A 17999-nucleotide genomic window follows, 5' to 3' on the forward strand; every position below is an offset into this window, starting at 1 on the left:
ATAATGTTTCAACAACCATTTCTTAACTGTAAGAGAAAAATTTAATATAATCTTTTCATATCATATGTAAAACCTATTTTTCCTTTTGTTTATTACCTTCCTTCTAGAAGGACACATGAATAAACATATTTTGCTATATCACTGTAATCTACATTAGGTATTATTTCTATTCTTGGTTGAAGAATCTAATATCTAGGAAAGCAGTCTGAATAAACAGTATATTTGCACTGCAGAGTATTGAATAAAAAGAACCACTGAGCCCGGTCAGCGTGGCTCAGTGGTTGAGCGTCAACTTATGAATCAGGAATTCACAGTTCAATTCCCAGTCAGGGCACATGCCTAGGTTAGAGTCTCAATCCCCAGTGTGGGCATGCAGAAGGCAACCAGTCAATGATTCTCTCTCATCATTGATGTTTCTATCTCTCTCTCCCTCTCCCTTTCTCTCTGAAATCAATAAAAAAAATTTTTTTAAAAGAATCACTGAGTTGGTAAGGCTTTTAAAAATGTATATTTTTGTTTTCTTCACTGAAAAAGATATTGAAAGAATTAATTCATATTAACTAACTCAATTAAGAAGATTTTAAACTTGACAATAAAACTTACCCAAGTGATGCTGAAACCGGTTTGGCTCAGTGGATAGAGCATCGGCCTGCGGACCAAAAGGTCCCATGTTCAATTCCGGTCAAGGGCATGTACCTTGATTGCGGGCTCATCCCCAGAAGGGCGTGTGCAGGAGGCAGCTAATCGATGTTTCTCTCTCATCGATGTTTCTAGCTCTCTATCCCTCTCCCTTCCTCTCTGTGGAAAATCAATAAAATATATTTTAAAAAAAACTTACCCAAGTGTTGACAACTACCAGTACATGATATGATTTCTGTCTAAATAGTTGCATGAACGGAAAAATACTATTATATTGCATCAATTAAAAAATGCACATTTTTTCACATTTGAACATCTCTCATGTTAATGTAAGTTACAGTTTAATTAGTCACACTGTTCTTTCCTGGTGCTACCTCAGATAATGTCTTTCCATTGATGGCATCTTAGAGTGCATAATACTTGTTATAAAGCGTATTCTGAAGATACGAAATCATTATTCCCAACAGTAGCTAAATAATATCTTTCAGTTCCTTTCAAGTATATATAACATGACCATAAGCACACGTTCTCATTTTTAATTTTTGAGCAAGTGAGACAGCCTTCCAGAACAGCCTCTGAACAGGGAAGTTTGATTTCCCCGACAGTGGAAGCATTCTTCATACCCACATTTTACAGGAATCTCTATCACTTATGGGGAAAAAAAAGTTTCCCACACTAAAAAATATGAAGAGTCTGGAAGCATAACAGTCCGATGAGAGTGCACAGAAAAATTGCACCACATTATTCAATCTCCTATCTAGGTATAGTTCATAGACATTTAAGAAATTCTAGGAAAAGTTTAAATGTGTGATTTGTGATTGCAAGTGGTATGTAATATCTAACTAGGAGGAATAGCTGCTAATTCATTCAATCTTCAAAATTCTATTCATGAATCTTTTACTCAACATTACCAATTATTAATCATAAGACAAGAGCCTTCATTATTATTGACAATGACCAGTTCCCTGCTGGGAAATGCCATTCACATAATTATGAAATTTCATTTTACTGATGGATAGACACTGATTGTAATAAACCAACACAGGCTCAACTAAAACAAATTGTTATAGTTGATAATTAAAGTAGGTCCATGATCCTAATGAATCAGTTCACTTACTATTGTTCCCCTTTCAGAATACTAAAGAAAATGTAGTCTCCAAACAAATACAAAGAAAAAATACCCATTTTTGCATAAATACACAACTGAGAGGAAAATAGAAGGCAGGGTGTAAGTTTTCTAATAGATGATGCTGCAACACTATATAATAGTAATGATTTTATTTATATCATGTTCATTTTCCTTAATGTTGGTCAATGCATGGTTTAAAATATACAATGATAACATTCATTTTTTTCAAGTCAGATGAAAATAATATTGCATAGTCAGTCTAGTTTTAAATAATACCTAACAGTTTCTTTTAAATTATTATACTAGTATAAACTGCATTTCCTTTTTTTTTTTTTTTTTTTTTTTTTACAAAAACCAGAAAGGTATTTAATAGTGTTAAAGAGGTATTGAACAGGAGCCTATTTAACCATTGGAGGAACGTCTTTTGAATCTGGATCACGAGTTGGGATTCATAATTGCCATTAAGTAGAAGTCCAGCTATTGCCATAGTATACTCAGCAAACAAAAATACTGAGTGATGCTCAGACAGTATAGATCAGTGGTTGAGCAATGACCCAAGAATCAAGAGGTCTCAGCTTAGATTCCCAGTCAGGGCACATGCCTAGGTTGCAAGCTCAATCCCCAGTGGGGGGCCTGTAGGAAGCAGCTGGTTGATGATGTTTCTCTCTCATCAATGTTTCTATCTCTCTATCCCTCTCTCTTCCTCTCTCTAAAATCAATTAAAAAAAAATAGAGTGATGCTCCTTCCAAAATTTCTGCATCGATACTATATTGAAAATGCTTTAATAGAAAGTTGAACTGCAGAACTGAGTGAAGGCATTTGAGACACTGCCGTCTGACTTTTTTAGAACATATTGGAGGAAGTGAACCTCCATATACTCCTGATAGAATTTGATATTTATTTTTTTTTAATTTTATTTTATTGTTTAAAGTATTACAAATAGTAGTACATATGTCTCCTTTTTTTCCCCATTGACCTTCTCTCGGCCTCCCCTACCCCCTGGCACATGCCCTCCCTGCCCTCCTCCTCCCTGCCCCCAGTGCCTTGCATATGCATGCATACAAGTCCTTTGGTTGATCTCTTACCTCCCCCACAACCCTCCCCAGCCTTCCCACTGTAGTTTAACAGTCTGTTCCATGCTTCTCTGCCAGTCTATCTATTTTTGTTCATCAGTTTATAAACTGCATTTCGTTAGTCTGGTGCACACTCAGCAAAGTGTCTTCTAATTCCTTTCCATTTATCTCCAATAAAATGAAAGATTAAACGTGAGATGTCCCCTATTGAAAATTAAGTCAAGTCTGTGAGAAACCAATTGCCCATAAACCTTCAAACATCAGAGGACAGTTTGAATGAATCCAAACAGTGCCACCCTCGGCTGGCTAAAGGTCTCTGGGGGGTTCTATTCTATACAGTTTTCAGATTTCATGAGCTTTTTTCCAAGAACAAAGAAAATTATATGTTCTTGACTTGTATTCAGCATTTTCTCCCTAAGCAGCTCCATATTTTGTTCTTATACTGACATACATTTCACACATCACATTAGCCTGTTTCTTAACCACTTGTATTTTCGTAGTGTTTCTAATTTACAGCATATATTCCTGCCCAGCCCCTCTTGTCTCAGATACCCAGGAACATGTTAACATATTCCACCCAAGATAGGGCATTTCTTACTCCATCATATAGAAGAAACTGTGACTATGATCTCTTTGAGCCTCATTTTCCTTGTCTGTGGAGCTCAGGTAGCATATTTGTTGACAATTTATGTGATTATTAAATGAGATGATGGATGATACCAGTTTGCACATTGCTGGGCACAGAGAATGACTCGCCAATGCTAATTTATAAATACTGAGTTTTCCCTCTCTCAATTGTACCGATTTGGGTCTCAAGTGGTAATAGGATTTTCCATTTTCGAAGCAATAATTAGGGAGATACAGAGAAAAAGGAGAATAAATTTGTTAACATTTTTATACAGATGAATTTTATGTGGGTAAACACAAATTAGCATTAATGTTTATCACGGGGGGGGGGGGCAGAATCTCAAAACAGCACAGGGAAATTGCAAAAGGCAATAAGATCTAGTGGATAGTTTTTTTAGTAAAAGCAGGAAGAGGTGCTGGTAGGCAGTCTCTTCACAAAAATCACAGCAGTCTTCAGGCCCTGCCTGCTGCTTCTGGGCAGCAGAGATCCTCTCAAATACAAGGCTCTATTGTCACATATTATACTACTAGAGGCCCAGTGCACAAAATTCGTGCACTCAGGGGGGGCGGTCCCCCAGCCTGAATTGCAAGAAGGCACAGGCCAGGCTGAGGGATCCCACTGGTGCACAATCAGGGCATGGGAGGGATGCAGGAAGTTGGCCAGCCAGGGAGGACCACGGGAGGGCTCCAGGGTGTGTTCAGCCTGTCTTGCTCAGACCCAGTTGGCCAGACCCCAGCAGCAAGCTAACCTTACTGGTCGGATCGTCTGCCCCCTGGTGGTCAGTGTATGTCATAGGGAGCAGTTAAGTGGCCTTAGCATATTATTAGCATATTACGCTTTGATTGGTTGAATGGCCAACTGGATGACCGGACACTTAGCATATTAGGCTTTTATTATATAGGATGTTGGGGAGGAAGCTCATTTTTTTCCCAATAGCATCAAAGCCGTAAGAGCAATGGGCTCAAGTCAAAAGAACTGTTTCCTATTAGAGGTTCTGCAGTTGAGATTTTACCTTGAGCAAGTTCCTAAATTTTTCTGGATTTTGATGTTCCATTGATAAGTTGAGAACTGCTAGATTTTCTAAGAAGGACTGTACCCTTGAATTACATGGCCACTGCACAAGGTTAGCTTGCGCTTCCTCCAACCATGGCAGCCTCAGGGTAGTCAGACTTACACAATGACTCAGAACAAGAAGAGAGAAGAAACTGCTTTGACCCTCTTAAAGGACATGCCCACAGCAGACATGATGTCATGGTAACCACATGTTATTGATCAAAGTAATCGCCAGATAGTCCAGATTTGAGAACTTGGTACCTAGATGCCCCATTCCTGAATTCAGTCTTTTCAAGAATCTGCAGCCATCGTTATTCTTCCATTAAAATAATGCAATATTTAATACTATTTATGATGCAACTTCATTTGAAAGACATCACACAGAATCTCTTCATTGTACAAAAAAACACACATAGAGGTTCAGAACAGAAACATGATTCTATTTGTGATTGTTCCAGGGGATGGATATATGGCCTTAGAAAAGTCAATTTCTATCTCAAAGCCTCAGCCTCCTCTCATCTTAAAAAGGTATTCTTCATCCCTTTCCCATCTCCCAGGAATTTTATGAGGATTAAAGTAGATAATGCAAATGATATCTGGGCCAAGTGCCAGGTAAAATGACCAAAAGAAGATAAAAACACAGGATATTTGAATTCAGCGGAAAATATGTTATCTATACACATGTTGTATATGCCTCCTAAGGAATTCTACTAAACCAAGTGCAGATGAAACAAAGAAGAGATTAATGGATGATGCACATCACCATTTCTTGAGAAAGAATCCCAGAGCTTCTAGAAAAGTAGAGGCAAATATTGACCCACGTATTTGGAAGAGTGGGGCTAACAGATGGAGGTGACAATTTCATAAAATGAGCTTTGCCTCCATCCCTTAACATAGTGGTATGATGGCTTTTATGGGTTTGATTGTTGTGTCTTAACATGCATAGTTCCACCCACAAGTTTGTCCAACCGAGAAGTGTAGGGTAAAAGTAGGCATGTGCATGGGAATAACATCCCAAAGACACTGACAAGCACTGCCCTGTTGTAACCCAGAAATTTAGCTTCTCCCTCTCACTCCCTACCTACCAAACATGGGGATGTGTGTGCCATTAGTACACCTATTTTCATAATAAGGAGGAAAGCTTTGAAATATAGCAAAATCTGAAAATATAAAAATTGATTGCAACGTTGCTATTTAGAGCCATCTTTTTTTTAAAAAAAGTATCTTCAACAGGGCCAGACTTTTAAATACACTGAGTGGAGCACTTTTGTTGCAAGACATAGCAGCCTGGAAATGTGTCACTACTAAAAAAAATAAAATAAAATGGGTATGTTCATGTCCTTGGCCTTCAGAGTCTATTAAAATGGAAACACCTCTTAGCTTTACATGGCGTTAAAGGTCCTGTTATATTCTCTCAGGTACTTTCCTTATAGCATCTTCTAAGAAGGGTATAACTGACACCTGGTGGAAAGTCTAGAAGTACTGGGGGCGGGGAGGCCTCAGTAGGAAAGTGCACACACAGCCAGCAAACAGGCCTCTAAGGCTGCCCTCAACAGGGCTGATCATTACAGCTTCCAGTTCTGCCAAGAGTCAGTTATTTAATAAGAGAAAATTGGAGATTTTATTAATTAGAGGATTGCCCGCTGTCTGTGAAAAATGTGTGCTGAGACCAAATAAAAACGTCTCTGGGTGTGTGTTTTAAAACCTGGTGTGAATCAATAAAAATAAAGTTTCTTCTTGAAAATGCAATGTGATGCATTGTACTCTTGGAACTAATCGTATGCCTGAGCCCCTGATGTGATGTGTGAACCTCTTCTGCTCACCTGAATTTTATGTTTCAAACAAGAAAATGTGCCACTGTTTTATCACAGAGCTTCTCAGGAAAAACTATTTTTAATACACGAAAGCATATCGCAGGACTGAGGGGAAAGATCTGTTCGAGGAAAGAGCCATTGAGTAAGGATAGGGGGGAGGTGTCAGGAAAGATTGTAAGACAGGGAAATGGGTAAAACAGAAATGGGATCCTGTGTTGACAGCATCCTGGGGTATCTGTTTCAGAAGGGACTTGCATCTCCATTTTTTTTAGCTACTTTAAACTTCAGTTAATTGTAGAATGCTGATGGTAATGCAAGCAATTCTTTCTCATAGAAAGGCAGATACATTCTCCCTGAGGAATACAGTTGATTATTTCTGTGACCAGCATTCCTAATTGGGGATATGTCCTTTGGAAACAACTTGGAATCAATGGTACCATCCTCTGGTTCCCTTCTTAATGAATGACTGGGATTAGATTGCTTACAAGTGTTTATTTCATATAGGTCCAGTCATGATTTCACCTTTTAAAAAACGTTATCCTTCAACAGCAGATGGTGCAGGGGCCTAGAGCAGATTCTATTCTCTGTCGCCCACATTTCACCCTAGACTTTGAAAAATGCAGATTTCAATTTTATATTTTAAATAAAGCCTAAGACCTATTTTCTTTTTCTTTCAGCTTCAGACAAGCTTGACTGAGCCAATGACGTTATCCAAATCAATATCTCTTCCTCGTAGCGCGTACTGGCATCACATCACCCGTCAGAACAGCGTTGGTGAGATCTACAGTTTGCAAGGCAAGTACCTTTAAAGTAACCGGCAGCGCCGACACAGCTTCCCCGGTGGACCGGGAGTCATGCAAATCACTTTGTATTTGCATTGCTGGCTTTTCCTCCCTTTCCATTTCTCAGCCCTCGCTGGCCACAGTGGGAGCTCTAAGATTGACAGTGGCTTCTCTAAAGCTATCATTTCAGACTCATGATAAAAGTCATTTCAAAAATCACCCAGGGCTGAGGACCTGAGATGGCATAGGAGTTCCACTCAAACCTTACCCAACACACATCAGAAGCTAGATGTAGATCATAGCAAGGTCTGTTTTATGCTGTGTTTTACAAAGGATTTTTCTCTTAGCATCTGTTTTTTCCATAACAGGATTGCTTATACGTTCAGAGGCTGACTTTAGGCTCTATAATAAAATGCTACAGAAACCCACTCACAGCAATGTTAAGATTTAGCCAAAGCCCTGACAGAGAAACTATTTGGGGAGTTGGGGGACAGAAAGAGACAAGTGTAAATGCTTTGCTTGTGTGATTTTCTTACAGATAAATGGTTAAATAGCATGGGGATGGCTTGATGGATTAATCAAATTAATAAATAGCAGGTATTTCATCAACAACAGCAGAAACCTCAGCTTTGGCGGTTCATTTCCTCTTCCTTCCCTTTGTCCTAAAATGAATAATCTTAGCGGTTAGAAAAGCACTCAGCTGCAGGCAGTTGACTAACCGCTGACCAAGATTGGAGGAAACCGGAGCTAAAAAAACACAGTTGAAAACACTCATCCATCAGACAAGCATTTGTTGAGCACAATAGGCGTGAACATAATAGAAACCCAGTAAATATCTGGTGAATGAATGACCATTATGACTTTTGAAGTAGTTAATGCCTAAGGGTAATGCATTCAGGGTATTGTTTTCCTTTTATACTTTAGCTTTTGCTCATATTAACAACACTAAGTATTTTGACCAAAAAAATTCTGTTACAAACTAAAATAGTATATTTTAAAGCAATATTTTATTGCCATAGTTTCAAACCTAGACTAATAGAATTTGATCAGTGGGAATAATGATTAAAGATATATTCTGGGGAGTGAAGTCAGCATCATGGTGGAGTGATAAGACCCCTTTGTAGCTCCCTTTAAAGTTACAAGTGGGACATCTATAACCCAACAAAGTTTCCTCTGCTCAGCACAGACTCACCTGAGAGATCACACATCAGTACAGCAGGTGGGCGTATTGGAATGTGGAGGGTGGGCGGGATGGAGGGAAGTGCAGGGAAGGGATGGTGTTCTCATACACAGTTTGCTGACTGCCTCAGCCCCAGCTCATGCAGTGGTGGAGGAGGAGTTAGGGTGCAGCCCCACATTGTGGCTCAGCAGAAGGTAAGAGAGGTTGAAGTAGCATGAGCGCACGCCTACCCCCCACCATTGTGGTGGTGTCCCGAGAGTTGGACACAGTGGGGACCCACCACCCTGTCACCCAGTCATCAGTTTTCTCTATCACATGATCACACACACACCCCTCCATGACCCAGGAGGCAAAAGTAAAGGTCAGAGAAAACAAAACCTTGCACTGTATCCCTATCTACTGGCAAGCAAGTATTTGGTCAGTAATTCCAGCAATAAAAGACTGCTGTTGTCATGGAAGGTAAGGGAAACTTTTCTCTGAAGGAAGAGCTTGGATTTAGAATGATATACAACTTCAGAAATAATTTTATATGCATCTAAGCAAAAACCACCAGAATGCATTGCAATTTCTTAAAACATTGCCAGAAACTCATTGGAAGACAATGTTGATTTACACAATAAAATACAGTCTATAACTAATTAGAAAACTCTATGATTTATCTCACTAATATTAATTTCAAGCAAAGTTGAGGGCTTGAAATATCAGTTATGATGAGCAATTTACTTATATGGTCTTAATATCACATTTTTGGTTATTTGTAGTTTTTACGTAATAAGAATGCATTGATTAAGGTAACTACTATAAATCAGATAAATATAGAATATATTCAATGTAAATTAAATTTCACTATACATTTATTTTTATATTGTATACTTCTTAGAGCAATACATTTTACTATTTTATATACCCCTCATTTTATGGTTATATTATATAGAGAGAGAAATATTCAGATAGGTAGATAGATAGGTAATATATAGATAGATATAGATCTAAACATGTTAGTGATTTTTGAGAGTGGTGATTTATTTTATTCTCTTTTGTTCTATTAAGGTAGTTAAGTTAAGCAGAAGACAAGAGCTTTTGACCATAATTTTGTTTTGTTTTTATGAGGATGTAACCTATTCTAACTACATCCTGGTGGAATCAGGACAGAGTAAAACTACTGAAACAAAAAAAGAAATAACAATAAGAACATTGACCCTCAGCACCCCTTCTTCCACACCTACATTTTCACCACGTTATACTTAATGGTGTGGTTATTTTGTCTCATTTCCCTGGTTGTGCTCCTTGAAGTGGCTTTACCTTTCCTTTACAAAGAGGAGAGCATAGTAGGGCAGCTGTCATCATTGACCTTCCAAAGTCAAAGGAAATTTTTGGCAAAGACAGGTATCATATCAAGTAAACCACGGGTAGCATTGAGGAACAAAAATATATCTTTCAAACTTTTTCATCATATGTTTTATATTCTAACGGTGAAGATGTGATCAACAGGAGTAAATTCGGCAGGCTTTCATTCAGAAGATAAAGGGGGAAACATTTTTGTAGTTAAGGTTTAACAGATTGGGATTCATTATTAAACCACACATGAACTAGAACTGGGGAAAAAATTCATGGCGTGTCAACAAATCCATTGTGTTAAGACTCACCCATCACTCTGATTGCCTGCCACCCTCAAAACTGCATTTTGCTCAGTTTTACTATCTCTATTTCTGTCATTGTTTTGTAACTGCAGAAGCAAGGTGCACTCTAAAGGACTGGCATAGCAATACTGCTTTTAATTTAATGCCCAGAAAAGAAGGTCTCCACGCTACTCCCAGAAGGGTGCTGGGAAAGTATAGGTTGTTACGGTTTCCCCAGTGTACTCTAGCTCTGCAGTCAAAAGACAGAGACAAAGAATAATTAGCTTTAACAACTAAATGTTTGCTAAGTACCAGGCAGCTACTGTTTCAAATCTCTTCCTCTAAATGGCTTATGATGGGTTTGTTGCCTCTTCCTGCAGAATTGGTAAAATAAGGACTTTTCCTTTTTCTTTTTTTTTTTCGATTTTGCCAGATACTAAAGATGATCGATTTGTATTTGAAGGTAATGTTCTATGTATATTTCTCCAACTTCTTCTGCATTTATGAAAAATGTTTATGTCACAACACATTCTGGAGATGTTATCTCTAGACTGAAGGGACCTATTAAAAGGGAAGGAAACCTGATTTCAGACTCTTAACCCAAAGTGAATGCTTAAAACATAGTAATTATTTTACTATTGATAGAACTGGGACAGGCTGGGTTGCTGTCTCTCTCCACCTGCAGCTGCTTCTCTGGGATCAGTTCTTCCACCAGCTCCTGTGATGAAAGGGAGCCAAGAGTGTGAGCTGAAAATGGTCCCCAGGGACCCTAGGACCATGTCCTTTCTGTACCAAACTGGCCCTGGTACTTTTAATGAGTAATTTTTACATAAAATGATATGGATTTTATAATGACTCATTTTTTATTTTCTTTTTAAATTTAATTTATTGGGGTGAAATCTATAATAATAAAAGCATAATATGCTAATTAGACTGGACATCCTTCTGATCAACTTTCCGGACAAAGCTGGGGCTACGAGGGAAGCCCGGGTCCTGGGTACCGGGTGCCAGAGGGAAGCTGGCAGCCGGGGGAAAAAAGGCCTACTCTTGCATGAATTTTGTGCATCGGGCCTCTAGTTGGTTAATAAAAGTATATAGGTTTCAAGTGTACAATTCTATACTCCATCATCTGGATAGTGCATTGTGTGTCCACGTCCCAAAGTCAGATCTCCTTCTGACACAATATATTCAACCCCTTTACCCTTTACTACCTCTGACACCTTCTCTTTGGTAACATCAAACTGTTGTCTGCGTCTGTGAAATCATATAGTTCTTAACTTTTTCTGTCTGACATTTCACTTAGCGTGATATTCTCAAGATCCACCCAAAGTGGATCAAAGAACCAAATATAAAACCTGAAACAATAAATTACATAGAAGAAAATGTAGGTACTAAACTTATGGACCTTGGTCTTAAAGAAGATTTTTATGAATTTGACCTCAAAGGCAAAAATAAATGAATGGGATTATATCAAACTATGATGACTCATTTGTGAGCAGCCTGAACAACTTCACTCTTTGAGTCAAGGATGACTGAGGTGCCCTTTACAAAGATGGAGTTCCGCTTTCATTAACACTGATTGATATTCAAATGCCAGCTCAGAATTGTCCCCCTCCCTCTGCCTCCTATCATCAGTAATTAAGCTACAGACCCCGGTGTCAGCACAGCGGCAGACCTGATTACACAGAAGGTATTTTATGTTCACAGAAAGGGCGTCTGTGGTTCTAAATTCCCAGACAGCCAGGAAGCAAACAGGCAATTAGAATTAGAGATAACCTTCAGAAACGGTAAATAGAGTTCCAACATAGATTAAGGAGGTAAATCAAGGGATTTACTTCTCTTTGCTCATCTATGGCCCTCTGTTCATTTTTACTGCCCAGTTTCAAGATGGCATTGTAGGTAAATAGCTTCCATTGAGATCTTCTGTTTAAATGTTTATTATATGATGTTTTCCAAATTGCAAAGTTAGTAAAAGCAAATAAAAAAAAAAGAAGAAGAATCACTCCAGTAGTAAAAAGGAAACTGTATATGTCCAAACTACCATCTTCCCTATATTCGATCTATTCATTGTCAGGGCAGATCAGCCGTGACCTTGAGCAGCAACCAAGTACATCACATTCTCAATATGGCCCAGGCCTGTGGGTGGCAGTTTGGCAACAATCCTTAAAAACAGGCACCATCTTCTAGAATGAACACTTCCTGTCTGTTAAACATTCTATGAACATTTATTGCATATCCTTACCTTAGAAAGGATAAGTCAAAGGCAGGAAATGCCTCCCTGGATATCCGTTTTTAAAGGTAGATTAATCCATTGCTCCCCAAATGACACCATAAAAATGCTCACACCCTGCAGCCATAATCAACAACCTCTTCCGTGTTCCCAGATGTTTCTGTATAACTTTACTATATGGATATATTTGTTTACAAACCTGCTTCTTCCAATAGGTTGTGAGGTAGCAACTTGGAATGATTTTTATCCAACCCATTACCCCACCCCTGGCTCAGCCCCACTATTGGGAGGAGGCACTATCCCTGGAGGTTAAAATCTTGAATCTTGGAGTTAAACCAACCTGAGCTTTCATATTAACTTTACCATTGCTGACTTGTATAACTTTGGGCAATTTACTTACCCTTGCTAAGCCTCACTTTTTTCATCTCTAAAATGGGGGTGCTTCTGTTATAGACAGCAGGAACGGCAATAGGTGTCTGACCCATGGGGTCAGACAAAACCTGGGTTCTGGCTAGCAAATAATTCAGAGCAAGACCCAAAACTGTCAGAGAACATTTATTGGGTAAATTACAGAGGGAGAGCACACTGGATCCTCCATCCTAAGGATGTTAAGGGCAGAGATTTTAGGGGAGATCCCAGGGAAAGATCTTAATAGAAGATTCAGCAGTTTTCCAGGTGTGTCCTTTCAGGGTTGTGGTCTCCACTGATTGATTGGCTAGCACCAGGGCAGGGGTCATTATTCCATATAGCTGGTCCTGACGTCAGCAGTGGCTGGGCCTGGAGCTGAAATACAACTGAGGCCTAGATGTTATCTCTAGGGAGGAAAGGTCAGGGATCCAAACCGAATGACCAACTATGTGCTGGGGGAGGAAAAGTCCCCCTGGGGGTGAGGTCCCACCTTACAATTGATTGTCCATTGCTAGGCACCTGGGGCTTTCCATCCTGGTGACCTTCCATATCTGGCCCATCATTCTTGCTCTGCTCATGTCAGTCTAACTGCCTACAGCACTACAATGAGGTCACCCATGTAAGGTAAAAAATATCTATAATAAAAGCATAATATGCTAATTAGACCAGATGACCTTCTGGACGAAGCCGGGGCTGCGAGGGAAGCCTGGGTCCCGGGTGCCGGAGGGAAGGAAGGCCTACTCTTGCATGAATTTTGTGTGTCAGGCCTCTATTAGTCAATAATTATTAACCACTGTCACCATACTGAAGTCAATTAAATTTCCACTCATCAGCTTTCTTCTCTGATAAAGGGAAATATTACCCTACTCCAATCTATAATGATAAAATCATAATATGCTAATTAGACCGGACCTCCTTTACTATTCTAGTATTTATTTATTTAATTAACTCTTGTAGAGTTTCTACTACATGTGAGGAATTTGGTTTTGTTCCAAATCTAGCCTTAAGAAATGGTCTCTAGCTTCTAAAGTTCCAGAAAACCTAAAGCTAATTCTCTCAATCTAGCCCTAAGTTTTTAATGCAAGAAAAAAATATATATGTCAGGCTTAAATATTCAGTTATTTTTTTCCTCCTACCTGTGAATGTAAACAAGACATTATCTCCTAAACATATGAATTTCCCCAAGCCTTGTCCCACTCAGCCAGATAACACTGACGAGAGAGGGAAACTAGGCCATTTCTTACGCAGGGGAGTTAGAAACTCCTGGAAGGACTTTGTCAGCTCAGTGCAGAGAAGGTGCAGCTGGCTAGGAAGGGACCTTGGAAGGTTGGCTCCAGGGCATGTCCAGCCCTTCTCACCCAGTCCCCCCCTGGCTGGCCACCTTCTAATTAATTTCCTTTCAATGTGCACGACTCCATGCACCGGGCCACTAGTGCATACATAAACACACACACAAAAAGAACCATTTAGCTCATTGCTCTCTCACTATCTATTGTTTCCCTCAAAAACGTACCTATTAGGCTACATTTCACAAATTATAAACCACATAAAAGAACCTTCAGGGAGGGAAAATCTGTTCAATTATATTTTCTCCCTAACCTCTGTTTCCTGTTCTGCTTTTTTTAACCTCATCTCTCTCTCTCTCTGACCATTCAACTCGATATACCCTATCTTTGGCTAACTGGTTATAGGCTTAAAAAATTGTATTTTATACATTTCCTTCTTTATTTCCCTTCATCTGCCAAATGGAGATTCAATAATGACCGGAAAAATAGAAAAAGGTAAGAAATGTTAGGAAATAAGCATCGTTAAAATTCCACCTGCCAGAGAATAAACTGCAGAGTGAGTTTAGCCAGGATGTGGCCTTCAGTGGGGTTCTGGCACTTAGGCCATTGCTCTAAAAATAACAGATGCTAATTGCAAGCTTGCTGCTTTAAACTTCAAACATCCAGTGTTTTAAAACTCAGGAGCCTGGTAATATAAGTTTGTTTGAGAGAAATCTGTTAAGAATTGATGCTGTGTGCCTATGTTTTAATGCCTGTATTTAACACAGGAAAAATGGTCCAGTTTGGGCATGGTCTAAGAAATGTTTGGTTGCCATGGCTACATCACACAGGTTTGGAAAGGCGCTTATAGCCTTTGTTTTATTTTTGTTTTGTTCTTATAATACAAGAAAGAAATTGACTGCCAAACTTAAGTGACGTTGTGTCCTTTATATATATGTTCAAGATAAAGACATGTGACATTAGAACAAAAGTTTCTTACTGGCAGCACAACTCTAGGACAGACATTATACTTACCTTCTCAGAAAATGCCATTTCACCACATGAATTTGGGAGATTGCATCTCTGGTGTACCTTGAGGATTAGCCAATCTGAGGCTCTAGCATCAAACTGCCATTTTAGCATTCTGTAGGTACTCAGAAAGCGGAGTTGGCTTAGAAACACCCACATTGTCTTCATTTTCTAGTCTAATAAGGAAGTTATGGGACTGCCCTAGGGTGACAGCATTTAATGCAAAATGGGATAACACGGTCATACTCTCTATCCTCCTGCCCAGGTTCATTCTCCTAAGTCACAATCAAGATTTGCAAGAATGGCCTTGGCCAGTGTGGATCAGTGGTTAGAGTGTTGATCTGTGCACCAAAGTGTCTTGGGTTTGATTCCCATTCCAGGGCATGTACCTTGATTGCGGGTTTGCTCCCAAACCCTTGGTTGGGCACTTGCAGAGATAGCCAATGGATGTGTTTCTCTGACATCAGTGTTTCTCTCTCTCTCTCTCTCTCTCTCTCTCTCTCTCTCTCTCTCTCTCTCTCTCTCTCTCTCTCTCTCTCCCCCCCCCTTCCACTAGCTCTGAAAAGCAATGGAAAAAAATATCCTCCTCTGATGAGGATTAAAAATAACAATAAATGAATAAATAAATAAATAAGATTTGAAAGAATGATTCCTCTGAAAAAAAAGCAAGCAGCAGCTCTTCTGAAACGTGCTTTAAATGAGACCATCCAGATGGAAGCCATCTAAGCAATTTGTGGGAAACCCATAGCATTCAAAGGCGAGTTCTCTATGGCTTGGGCACTGCCTTTCAAAATGTCATAGAGCAGTTTTGCTCCTTTTCTGGAACAATTTAAAGGCACATTGTATATGTCAATTAGTTGGCTTAACTCTTGAGAGTGGCTATTACTTTTCATTATGACTTTGCAAGCTTTTTAACCAAGTTTTATGGCAAGTTGCAATGTGTCTCCCTCTGTTCCATTTCTTTAGAAGTGTCTTATTTGGGAGATTTCAAAATCACTTTCTGTGGCAGATCCCTTTTATTTCATGCACTTTCCTCCCTCCTGAATATTTTCTCTTTTTTCTTTACGTGTTAATGCAGACATGCAGGGCTGCCTGCCTGTTCTTCGTCCCCTGGGCTTCCATTACAAAGTAGAAATGCCTTCTAATCAAGCTGTATTACCCTTAAGGAACAATTTTGTTTCTTCCATTGAAAAGTGATTTTTTTAAACTTAAGGTAGTAGTATTTCTGAAAACCTACCAAAATTACAAGGAATAAGTACTTGAAATTTAACTGAAATTAATAAAATAAAATAAAAATTTAATTGCAAAACAAATACACCCACATTGAAGAAACTCGAGATATGGAGAGAGACTATGTAGGCAAAAATCACTACTAATTTAACCATACTAGTGGCCCAGTGCACGAAATTTGTGCATGGAGGGGGAGTTCCCTCAACCCAGCCTGCACCCTCTCCAATCGGGGACGCCTTGGGGGATGTCCCACTGCCGGTTTAGGCCCGATACCACAGGCAGTTGGACATCCCTCTAGCAATCTGGGACCACTGGCTTCTAACTGCTCACCTGCCTGCCTGCCTGCGTGATCACCCCTAACTGCCTCTGCCTGCCTGCCTGATCACCCCTAACTGCCCTCCCCTGCCAACCTGATCTCGCCCCCAACTGCCTCTGCCTGCCTGATCACCCCTAAATGCCCTCCCCTGCAAGCCTGATCTCGCCCCCAACTGCCCTCACCTGCTGGCCTGATCTTGCCCCCAATGGCCCTCCCCAGCCGGCCTGATCTCATCCCCAACTGCCCTCCCCTGCTGGCCTGGTTGCCCCCAACTGCCCTCCCCTGCAGGCCTGATCTCACCCCCAACTGCCCTCCTCTGCTGGCCAACTTGGTTCTGATTGGTCAGTTTCTATGCCAGTCAGCGTCAAAAGCTCTGCCTCCTAGGCAGCCATTGGTTCCTCACAGTTGACCCAGATTTGGTTCTGATTGGTCAGTTTCTATGCCAGTCAGCATCTCTGGGCCTATCAATGGGGCCTGATCAGAAAGGCAGGGCTGATCAGCAGCCCCGGTGGAAGCCTGGACAGAAATGGAGGCACGGCTGCTGGCCAGGCCCAGAGAGAAAGAGAGAGGCAAGTGCTGGTCAACATCTGCCACAGAGGCTACGGATCAGACCCTGCTTCTCTTTTCAGGCCTCTCTCCAGGCCTGATTCACAGCCCCCTCAGCAGCCAGTGCTGGGTCACCACACCTGCAGCTGCAGCAGTCAGTGCTGGGTCACCACAGCAACCCAGCGCTGACTGCAGGACTGACTTCTGGTTGATCGAACCTCTAGTCGTGGATATGATGGACCCAGGGTTTTTATATATTAGGATACTATTAACCTTTTAAAAAAAATTTTATTGATATTTAGAGAGAGAGGGTAAGAGAGAAACATCAATCCATTGCCTCTTGAATGTTCCCTACTGGAGATCTAGCCCAACCCCCACATGTGCCCTGACCAGGAATTGAACCAGAAACCTTTCAATCCTTCAACCTTTTCAAACTTTCAACCTTCCGGTGCACAGGACAACACCCAATCATCCAAGCCACACCAGGGTCAGAGTCCACAGAAGCATTTTAATTACTATGAAAAAAAGTGGAAATATCATAGAGAGGATAAATGCACATAAAGACTACAGAAAGAGGGGGCATTTTGGAGAAGTGAGCTCCTCTTTTTCTGTCAATGGCTGGAGAATTTTAAAAATCTAGAGCTATCTGAAATTTCATGTGTTCTGAGATCTTCTAAAGCTTCATGCACCTCTTTGAAGAAACTATCTTAGGGGTGAGCTGCACAAGCATGAGAACAAGTTGTATGTCATTCAATCATTCCTCTTTTAAAAATATGTCAATGAATCCAATACAAGCTTGCTATTCATCACCACTGTTTTTTCCTGATGTTGACCTATCCTGTTTCCCCTTCCTGTGAGTCCCCAGATTCTGGTCACACTAGCCACCCATGTGCCATGCACCCCATGAATGCTGGAAGAGATGGATAGGGCCCCAATTCCAGGAGTGTCCACACTGGAGCTTCACTAATTGGTATATTTTATTTGCTTGCTCTGTCATTGATTTAAGTAATAAATTACCTCAAATACTTTGTAGAAAGAGACTGGGTATACAGTGATT

At 40.2% G+C, this 17999-nt stretch overlaps 1 protein-coding gene across 1 annotated transcript in view; it reads left to right on the forward strand.

The window, feature by feature from the left end:
• DOK6 (docking protein 6) overlaps window positions 1-17999 on the forward strand; it is a 233861-nt gene that overhangs the window by 181463 nt on the left and 34399 nt on the right. Inside the window, exon 7 of the mRNA XM_079783340.1 lies at window positions 7015-7132. Coding sequence (XP_079639466.1) covers window positions 7015-7132 — 118 coding nt within the window. The remainder of the gene's footprint in view (window positions 1-7014; window positions 7133-17999) is intronic.

This window comes from Cnephaeus nilssonii, assembly GCF_951640355.1.
Source record: "Cnephaeus nilssonii genome assembly, chromosome: 11".
In the NCBI taxonomy this organism is placed as follows: Eukaryota; Metazoa; Chordata; class Mammalia; order Chiroptera; family Vespertilionidae; genus Cnephaeus; species Cnephaeus nilssonii.